Source organism: Brugia malayi (assembly GCF_000002995.4).
Source record: "Brugia malayi strain FR3 genome assembly, contig: Bm_v4_Chr1_scaffold_001, whole genome shotgun sequence".
In the NCBI taxonomy this organism is placed as follows: domain Eukaryota; kingdom Metazoa; phylum Nematoda; class Chromadorea; order Rhabditida; family Onchocercidae; genus Brugia; species Brugia malayi.
In genome coordinates, this window is record NW_025062475.1 from 13,068,093 (window position 1) to 13,079,699 (window position 11,607).

Consider the following 11,607-nt stretch of genomic DNA (forward strand, 5'->3'; position numbering starts at 1 on the left):
ACAGTGAAAAATTGATTCCCGGACAGAATGTCAGGTTACGGTTGTTTAGATTTCATTCTATGAGTGATTACTTATTATTAATTCCGGTTCAGGTTGTACTGCTTTCCGGTTTTTTCCTGCGGATGAGCAAAGGTGTTGGAGGAAGAATGCTGGAGCAGTTTTGTTAAGATTAAATTTTTCGATAAATCGTGAACAGAAAAATTATTTTTGATTTCAGGAAATGAATGACGAAGGTGCAGCAATTACAACGTTGAAAATTTTAATCATCGGTGAAAGTGGTGTCGGAAAGTCGAGGTTTATTTTTGGTTATTTTTAACGTTTATGTATACCTATGAAATATGAAGTATTGCTATACGTAAACATACGTAGTATAGTAGATAGTTTGTATGATAGTGAAATTAAGGAAGCGTCTTTGCTTCTTCATAAATAGAAAGATTATGTAAGTAGCAAGGTGTCATGGAAGACTTTATGATAGGAATGATATTATATGATATAATATTATTTTGAAAACAGTGATTTTATTAGAGTAGTTGAGTAGTTCATATTGAGATGAGAAAATAAACTGCAAATTTTAGTGGAATTAATTCATCACTCTAAGGCAAATTTGTGCAAAAATTCCATGAATTTTTGTAACAACTATGATTTATTTCAGCTTGATGTTGAGGTTTGTGGATGACACATTTGATCCGGAAATTGCTGCTACAATTGGTTAGTTTTTATATAACTTGCTTTTTTAATGGTTTGAGATTGATATTTTGAAACCATTACCAATAAGTATCTGATTATATTCATATTAAGGAGTTGACTTTCGAGTTACATCAATGATGGTTAATCAGAATCGGGTGAAATTAGCCATCTGGGCAAGTATTTTTTGTTTTGTTTTGTTTTTTACTCTTAATGATCATATATCACATTTCCATTACGGTGTCCAGGACTTAGCCACGTATTTATCGTCTGGTTGAGTTCATACTTCTGTCAGTCATATTATTAATTCAGGTTATTTAAATTTAAATTTGTGCTTAGGACGACGAACGCGTAGCAGAGGAATGTAAAATTTCTCGATATATGTTCTACTATGTTTTAATAGTTGGCCTTTTTATCATAGTGTTAAAAACCTAATTTATAATGGAATACAAATGGCAATAATCATAAATATATTTTTCAAGAATTTTTTCGGTCTGCATTTTCAAATTTCAAATTTGCTTCAGATTTGCTACTTTTTTCAGGATACTGCTGGACAAGAACGGTTTCGTACTTTAACACCAAGTTATTATAGAGGAGCTCAAGGAGTGATATGTGGTAAATATTTGACGATTTTTAATTTTTGCTTTGATATTCATGTGATTGGATTGAAGATTGGAGAGAGTGGTATCATGAATGTGAACCTTCGTGTAGCTAATAATTTTTCCGTTGTCAGTGATGGTCCTAAGTTATTGGTACCATGTATTACTGTTGTTTCCACATGTCTCCTATCTTTCCGATGACTTCCGTTATGATTTTAATTTATTTTTGGACAATGCTGAATTAAATAGCATGCTATTCAGTATACGACGTATCAAATCGTCAAACATTTGAACGACTTAGCCATTGGATGAATGAAGTAGACACATATTCAACCAAAACAGATGCTGTAAAAATGCTCATTGGAAATAAAATTGATATAGTAAGTTTTCTGCAAATAAACTGCAAACGATTGTATATGTAACCAAAGTCAGCTACTGAACATGTGGAGGTTTTATAGTCAAGTAGAGAGGTTACTCGAGAAGAAGGATTGGAATTTGCGAAAAAGCATCGCATGCTGTTTATAGAAGCAAGTGCTAAAACTCGTGAAGGTGTACAGTGCGCATTTGAGGAACTTATTGAAAAGGTTTGTATTCACTTCTTCCCGTAATTTGATAAACTTTTAATTTAGCTTTCTTTTTATTGATGGCGGTAGACATAAGACTAAAAATATTTATTCTACTTGCTGTTATATTGTCGATGGTTGATTATAGTAGCGACAATGCCAGTGATGTGAACTAGCCAATGCTGATTCCTTAATTGTGATGGCTTAACTCTGTGAGTTAAGGAGAAGCGAGCTGAGGCATATAAATGTATGTTAACACTAGGAAATCATGTCTTTCACATTTCTAGCTTAAAATCCACAGCAATTTTTTTTTCTTAGGTTCTGCAAACACCTGGACTGTGGGATAGCGATCGATCGGCTTTTGCTCTCGGTGCTGCTGCAGATCAGACTATTGGTAATTGCACATGTTGATGTATGGAGCGACTTTGCACTACTTCGATTATAATGTTTGAAGGAAACGCTTGCAATTAAATTACACATCTAATTTGCTCCTGATTTAGACGAAGATATATTTTTCCTGAATCAGAATTATCGAAAGAGAATAACCATGATTCTATTTTTACTGCTGCATATTTGTTTCACTTCGTGGCATCAGTTTTTGTGACTAATTTAGAACATTTTTGAACATTGCACTTCCCAACAATGGTGACAATTACAGAAAAGGGTTGTCTTTTGTAATTACTTCTCAACAATGTATCACTGCTCGTGTCACGTTGTGAAACGTATGCGGATTTTTATGTAAATGATCTATTTGTTTTAAAGGTGATTTATGTGTCTCATTTTTTGAACTAGGTAATGTGGTTGCATGAATGGCATCATCATATGTTTTTTTTTTTTTTTTTTTTTTTCAGATAATCTGTTTAACACCTCATATGGTATGCACTTTTATCATTTCGGCCAAATGTATAACCTTTCTTTCATCTTTTTTCGTCATTAGTAGATGAATGAATATGGTTAAATTCTATAGTGCTTTGTTCATATGTAATGATATACTTTTTTTTTTCTTTTCCTGGCTTAATTTTTCTTATTTCCTAAGCACAACTTTTTGAGCTAAAAATAGGTATATATGTATGAAATCTAAGATGTCATATTAATGATTTTGAAATACTTTGTTATAATTTGTTTTCATTGTACTACTATTGTACTACTACTGTACTGCACTAATAAAAATGATTTGTAGTGTTATTATAGCTTGAAATTGATAGGAGTGTGTCCTATTTTTTATCCAGTCAACCGATATGCAAGCAGCAGTTCACAGATGTGGTTCACTAGAATGCGACTTGGAGATTCCACCGCAACAGATTCCCTCGTGCAGAGTACCGGGCATATTTGAATTACAAATTTAAATTTGAAAATTGAATGAAAAGTGCTTTTATTTTCTCCCTTACGTACTATAATGCTCATTTATTTTTTTCCATAACGAATAAAAAACGCATAAGCATGTATGGTTCAGAGCTGACTTGATTTCACTTTTATAAAATTCCAGAAATAGCTGAATTGTTTGTGAAGAAAGCAACTATCATCGTAATTTTGAATTGTCTCCGGCGAATGATGATCATTTTGCGCTTGTGCTTTTAAGATATGCTATTAATTTTGCTAGAGGACTGCATAACTGCATAATTACTGTTTCAATCAGCAATAAGGAGAGCTATGTGTGATAATTGTTGATAACAGTAATTGTAAGAAGGACTTCCTGCATAAATTCAACAATGATATAACAATATTATTGAAAATTTATTAGTATATAGGAATAATTATTAGAGATTGAAAAAATTAATTTTAGAGAGTTATTTGAAATTTTATGGTAGAATTAAGTAGTACAGAGTATAAGAATTTACAGTATAAGAAAACAACTACTTATCATTCTATGATCAATAAAGTTCATTGCATTAGGCTAATAGAATGAGATTAATTAATTCAACTTTGACAAATGTGGCTCAATGAAGATCCTTTGAAAGTTGGCATTATCATTAACACTACTGTTGTTAATTATCATTGATAAACAAAAGATTGACACACCGAATGATTGGGTTGGTTGACCTCTCAGTTGTAATGATTGATACATATGGCAATAAATATTATATATATACAAAGTTTGTTATTGTTGTTGTTGTTTACATTTATATAAATAATCTAAAAGAGCAATTAGTCAGCTAACTTTTTAAACAAGAATAAACGAATTTATTCATCAATCAACTATTATCTCTTCAAAAAGCTTATTTTTTGGTTCTATGTTATAAGGCAAGCTATCTTCTTTGATAATCTTTCTCAGATGTATATTTGAATATCCATTGCTGATAATTGATGACTTTAATTTTTTTTTTTTTTTTTTTTCTTATAGAAGGGATTTGGAGACATTCCATTTAATAAATGAGAATGAGAGAGAGAGAGAGAGAGTGAAATAAAGAAGGGACAAAATGAATAAATCATTGTCATTCTAAGTGAGCAAAAAAAAAAAAAAGGGAGAAATACAAGAAACCGATTAAAAATATACTATTTGATGTTTAGTCGATTTAAAATATTCATAATCAACTTGTCAAGTTTATTTTATTCATTAGATTATTAGATTAAAATTAGATTCATTTTGTCTTTTCCCTTTTAAGTTTAAAAAAAAAAAAAAATGCTTCAAATATATATTATGTATATGTAGACAAAGAATTTTCAAATCAAAATTTTTAGTTTACTTTTCTATTTTAGCAAACTTCGGGAAATATTTTATGTCTTTTTTGTTAACGGTCTCTCTCTCTCTCTCTCTCTCTCTCTCTCCCTCTCTTTTATCATTAATTACAAGATGATCTATGAAGCATTAATCAAAAATTTTGAGCTATTTTTTTTGGCGGATTCCTTAACAAATGTAAGAATTAGAAATTTTTTTACATTAACACATTTCTTCGCAACACAGTTAAATTATTTGTGACTGAAAATCATTACAATGTAAACAACATTCCAGGTATGTCAATGTATACGTATGTAATTTCCTCATTACAATCAATGGAAACTGGAAAATTTGATCGATGATCACATAATATAAACAGAAATGAAAAAAAAAAAAAAAGAAAGAATCAGAACTAAGTATATTTTTAAGTTTTAAGCAAAAAATTAGCATAGATTAATTAATTAATTAATTGATTGATTGAGACATTGATCGAGATCGAGTAAAGTAATTTAAATAAGTAATTAAGTGATAATAATAAGTAAAAAAGTAATTTTAATTTAATCATGAATGAATTTAGATATTTCAATAGAAGTGTTAAATTTTAAATTTATACTTGATTTATCAGAAATATTCAAGAAAAAAATGGAAATAAATTAAAGCTTTAATTAACACTTTTAATACAACAATAAAATAAATTGAATTTTAATTAACACTTTTAATACAACAATAAAATAAAGAAGTAATATGTTAGATTGTATTATATTTAAGTAAAAGTTAGATTAAATTTGCAATGTATAAAATAGCGATCAAAGATTTTTATTTGATTTAAATAATTTGCATTGAAAAATTTTTTTATTCTTCCATTAATGAAAGATCATCTTGAATTTCATTCTTCTTGACTCATATTCATTCCAAATATCAATTTCAAAGCAATGTCCCCGAAGAAATAACCATTTCATTGCATTGCGGAGAGAGAGAGAGGGAGAGAGAGAGAGAGAGGGAGAGACGAGAAAGGAAGGGAAAGCGGAAGAGAAAATAGAACGATGACGAATTGATTTGTAATTTTATCAAAGAAATTGATCAAATAAATTGAACAATATAGAAATAATATTCAGAAATTAATATATTCATTTATCAAATTTATTACTAATAAATTTGATAAACATTTTATATTTAATTGCACAATGTTGCATAATTTTCTCTCTCTCTCTCTCTCTCTCTCTGTCCTCTCTCTCTTTATGCAAACATTTTATTATCATTATGTTTCTCTCTCATTTTAATTGAAAAATTTACCTAATAATTTATTAAAAAATTACTTTCAAATAGGTACAATTATACTCTGTAAAAACTGAGAAACTATAAGCGATCAATAATTTATAAAAAAAAATTTGAAATTGTTAAAATGAAAATAATCCATTTCAATCATATATAATTTTTATTTTATTGTTTGTTTAGAAATTAAAATACAAATAGATGAAAATAAATATTTCAAATGAATGTATTTGAGAAAGAAACAGTGAAAAAATTTTGCCGAAAAAAAAAAATTTTTTTTTTTTGAAATTACTATGATACCGCTAAATTGCAAACATTTGTAATTAATCTTACCGACACATCTAAGTGTAATACAATGAGATCAAAAGGTCATATTAGAGGTCACATTATTGTACAGCAAATTAGTCAGCCGATAATTCTCTCTCTCTCTCCCTCTCTCTCTCTGTCCCTCTCCCTCTCTCTCTTTCTCTATTTGTCGTGTACATTTTTTATTACAGATTGTTGCTTTTTTTTTTTTTGCATCAATAATTTGAAGATAGCAAAACAGGTAAATGAATAAATTCAAATTTGTAAGATTTAATTACATTTCGTAAATAAAATTTAAGTTAATAAATTAGTAAGAAGAAAAAGTAAAAAGAAATAATTGATGAAAATTAGTAGCAAATTGTAATCTTCCATCTATCATCTATTTAGTTAATGTCTTATCTAGCAGAAGAATTGTTTACATTCTGCTAAACATTGTAAACAAATCACTTCTGTGGACATTTTATTAAAACTAATATATATCTTTTATTAACCGCAAAATATATATCAATAATGAAAAGGTGTGAATATTTTCTTCCACTCATAATTAATGAATTTTATTGTTTAGAAGAGAATTTTATCATAACAAATTGTATTTAACAATAAATGCAACCAACAATTTTAAATACTTTTATTAAAATAATTTATGCAAAAATAATCAATGAATTATTGCAATAAAAATTTTTAAAATAATTTTTGTTGCAAAAATGTGGAAAATTTGAAATTTCTATTTGAAATGAAATGAATGAACATTGATAAACAACTAAAAAGTACACATTTCGTGATGATATTTAATAATGAAAAAGAATAAATCACAGAAATGATAGAAAAGTAATTTCACTTTTTTTTTTTTTTGAAAAAAAAAAAAAGATCTTATTTAATGGGAGGTTTTCATTATCAGTGAAGTAATCAATTCAAAAAAAAAAAAAATAAAATAGAAATATTTTCAACTGTAAATAACCTTTTTTTTTTTTTAAAAAAAAAGAAATCATTTGTTAATGTAGAAATTGTAATATGTTTCCTTAATTAATTAACATCAATTTTTAATTTAATTTTCTACTTTTCTTGATGAATGGTCATCACCTAAAAGCAAATGTTAATTTTGAAAAAAAAAAAAAAAAAAAAAAGAAGAAAAAGTATAAAATAGAATTTAGCATTTTGAACAAAAAATATTGAAAAAAAAAAAAAAAAAATACATAAAAAATGTGATTCGATTAAGTGAAGAATAAAACAATTTGAATAAATTTAATGCTATAATTTGAAAAAAAAAATTTAATTTTTATATTTATTATTACATAATTTATAATATTGTATGCTAATCACTTTATTACTTTAACTTTACTTTACTTTACCTACTATAAGTAAAGTATTTTGTAATTTAATTACTATATAATTTAATTTATCTATTATCACATATTTTATAATATATATGCTAAATTGATTACTTTTTTACTAAAATATATTCCACATTTAATCAAATTCATTCATTACATTATGATTACAATTCTATTTGTTTATTTTTTTTTTATTTTGCAACAAATTTATTTGTTTGTTTATTTGTTTACTTATTTATTTTCTGATTAATAGATTACCATATAATTTTTTATGCTATTTCAATAGTAATATTTTAACATTTAATAAATTACTGAGAAAGTTTGCTTCTTTTTTTTTTTCTCCTTTAGGTAATTATTAGTGATATTAATTAGGATGACGTCATCACGCAATATAGTAAGTTAAATTAGCGCGCAACCAAAATTGCACCACAAAAAAAAGGAGGAATGCATGATGAGTCATCGAGAGGCGATGCAAATAGCAATCGTTCCCGTTCCCATGCAGCTGCATTGTCCTGCATGTCTGTGCATGCAGACAGCAGCATGCACCATTCTTGGAATAGATGGCAATGTCTGTGTATGTCTGTGTATGTCAGTGTGTATGTGTGTGTGTGTGTGTGTGTCTGTTCCCGCCAGTGAATTTATTTGAAATGAGCCAATAGGATGAAAGGAATGGAGAATTTAAACCAATGAATGAGCGCAGCTCTGAGCACATCCACCCACGCACTATCACTTCCCCAAACATGGCATTCTGGCATGAAAAGAGTGCACGAAAATGAGAGGAGTAGACGAGCAGACTGCGCGGGACTGTCACGTTTGCATGTGTGTCTCTCTGTCTCTTTTTCTCTGCACAACGAAGAATGTCTGAATGTTCGTCCGGTTGGATTATTTTGTGGTGGTGGTTGATGGTGCTGAGTGGTTGCTTGGATCATTTTTGTCTGACGTCCTTTCCCTGTTTCAATTTGTTGAATTTGCAATGGTCAAGGTGTGATCATTGGTACCGCGGTGTATTTTCTGGTACAAATAATAGATGACAAAGTGATTTTTTTTGTTTTTCTTTATATAAAATTAACAGAAATCTATCTCTGATTTTTTTTGTCTCTCAAAAAAGGTAGAAGGAAATTTTTTGTTTTAGCAGAAATATTCGAAAGTATTTTTTTTTTTTTTTTTTTGGAATTTAACTGAAATTTCGGTCGAGGATTTTTAATGGAGATTGAATTTGTACAAAAAGTTTTCTTAGAAATGAATTATTCTTTGATTACAGTTATTGCTGAACTTTTTTTTTCTGGAAGACAAATTGTAGTGAGGACACTTTACTGAAGATGAGTCATCATTTGAATCCATTTAGACACTTCGACAGATTAACTTCTTGATGACCGAAGTATTCTAAATTCATTTTTCATACTTTGTACAGAAAAGGTGAAAGTGGAAGGTTATCGTCAGTGATAAATTCGTTGGCTGAAATTGAATAGCTCCTATTCAATTTTTGAAATCGAATTCAATTTCAAAAACTGACTGACATTGAAATGTGCGAGGTATCATTTTTGCAAAAAATGAGGAAATGTTTATGTAGAGAGGTCAGCGTAGGGTTAATTGTTCATAGCAAAGAATTAGGATATTATCTTAACTTTGTTTGTATGTTGCTAGTTCATAATTCACATTCCATGCTTCACATTTACTCCTCTATCGTAGTACCACTTTTTCCAACAATATTGAGCAAACTTTCACCGAAGAATGCTGTTCTTCGCGGAAAATTAGGTTGCGTTTATCATTTTAATGTATTATGACAAATTTTTGAAATATTTATCAGCATGGCTGTCAGAGATAGTAAACTGTTGAACGACCCAAAAACTTTCCAGTTATCAATCTTATGACATATTTCGCTTTTATTTCATCCAGTATTGATCTTATTTGGTTACAATAAAGCATTTTCAGAATAAATGAAGGATTGATATAAGTATGAATTCATTTCTTTATGAAATTGGTGTAATTTGATATCTATTCCCTATGTGACTTCATCCAATAAAACAGTTATCGATTAAATATTATGTTTAAATGAATGAATGGATGGATTTCAAATAAGAATTTTGTTCGATGTCTTCTAATAGCATCTATAGATGCTGGCAAATAGCCATTAAGTTAAAATTAGTACATCTGGATAGTAGTGAAGAATTTCTTTTAACTATAATATCATTTCTGTGATACAATAGTATTTGTAAGTCATAGGATTTTGAAGTCTAAAGTTTGAATTTCTAACGCACATTATTTGGTACTTTAAGGGATTTTGTATGGACGAAGCTTTTTCCTTCTATTTTATCTCATTCTTAAAAGTTGTGAGTTGGATTAATGATTATTCATGATGTCGTCATCTCTTTAGAAATCAATTCTTCTTGTTCTATTTTTTTCGAGAATTTTCTATGTACAGTAATCAGTATAGAATGCTTTTATTTATCAATTGGAATGAATTTGATGCTGAATATCTGATTCGGAATGCATGATTTTGTAATCTTTAGTTTTCTACAGTCATAGAACTTATTATTAAACACATTTTGGTTATAAAATTTTTGTCAATATTTTATTTTATCGTTATCGGTTCTAATTTCTTTTTTCTCCTTTTATCAATTTTTATAGTCTTTGTTCAGTGATGATGATGATGATGATAGATGATGATAGATGACATTGCTTGTCGCATTCTAAATTCCAATCTTATGTGTACAGTAACATATTTCTAAGCAAAAAGATGTTTTTATGATAGGATCGAATAAGATAAGCTCTGGAAGTTCTTCCTTAATGATAAAGATAAGAAGAATTATGCTGTTAGTCAGTAATGAGTTGTAATTACAAGTTATTGTTGGAGAAACTGAAGAGAGTTAATGGAATTCGTTTTTACTTCAATGGGAGGGAGGAGAGAGAGAGAGAGAGAGAGAGAGATTTGAGGCTAGTGATTGGTATCCTGTAATCATGACATTGTATTGAGTATGCTATAGTATATTTCATTACTGTGATAGCGCAAAATTTAATTCAATTTGAAGTTTAAATTCATTTTGATAATGAAACTAATGTGTGTGTGTGTGTGTGTATATGAGTGCAATGTGCATTTATTATTTGGGATAAATTCTTATGGTATGCCAACAATTTATGTAATTCTTTCGTACTGTCATTCTCTCTTCCTTCCTTTTCAACTCTCTTTTTGTCTTGGTTCCGTAAATATACATCATGTAATTTCTTTCACCTGATAATATACATTTTTTTTTTGGATTGGAAAGCTCAAAAGGAGTTAAAAATTTAAAGACTGGAGTATTTGAGAGTTTCTGGGATGAGTGTTATGTATGTATAACAATGATTCCATGGTTTTAGAATTGGCACATATGAGATTAAGGAATGTAATTTGGTCTTTTGTCGGAGGAATAATTTCCTGAATTATATAAGGAGGAGAAATAATAGTAGGAGAAGGAGGAAGAATTTGATTGTGGTGTAGATGGGAAGCCAGTCATGAATGCTTTCTCAAACATGATCATTGTCTTCTCTTTTCATTATTTTCAGTCGCATTTATTTAGGAATGGGAGGGGAGGTGTAGGGTAGGTAGATAAGTGATGATGGTTATGTTTGCCATTGATTGTTCGAACATTAAATGGTCATTGTATACTGGATGGACTAGAATGACATTTTCGTTTTCATTGATTGTGAGGAAAATGTCACTGGTCAAATACTGGTTTTTTTTTTTCACTATTAAAGTGTTAGCTAGATAGTTTATAAATAGAGCTTCTTACGTATTCGTTCCCTATTCCATTTCTTTAGAATAAGCATTATGGGATTATAGAGAGAAAAGAAAGGAAAAGGACTTTTCATACACCATTTGTGGCGGCTACTTTTTGATTCCATCTCTTTCCTCTGTTTCTTTTCTTCCAGACACATATGCTGAAATAATATATTCGTAATTCTGGATCGTTTCTTTTCATACTTTCACTTCATCTTCTTGAATTGTTTGAATTATTCTTCTATATAATTATCCCTTGTAATGTTATTATATCTTTTAGTATTATTTATCATTCTTTGAACAGACGTAACACCTAGCTGTGACAGGTTTGCATGGCATTATAGTTTGATGATTTCTCTTGCAGCAAATATCTCGTAATAGAGGTTTGTGCCGTGACAGTGCATATCACGATATCGGTAGTATAAAAATATAGGAATAAAAA

General features: G+C 28.8%; 1 protein-coding gene across 1 annotated transcript; it reads left to right on the forward strand.

The window, feature by feature from the left end:
* Positions 1-220: 220 nt before the first annotated feature.
* Bma-rab-18 (Ras-related protein Rab-18A, putative) lies at positions 221-2,257 on the forward strand (the record flags this gene model as incomplete). Its single annotated transcript, XM_001894783.1, has 7 exons — positions 221-294; positions 653-708; positions 799-842; positions 1,227-1,299; positions 1,545-1,663; positions 1,742-1,867; positions 2,165-2,257. The coding sequence occupies 7 exons, from the start codon at positions 221-223 to the stop codon at positions 2,255-2,257; spliced, it is 585 nt and encodes a 194-aa protein (XP_001894818.1).
* Between the last annotated feature and the right edge of the window lie 9,350 nt (positions 2,258-11,607).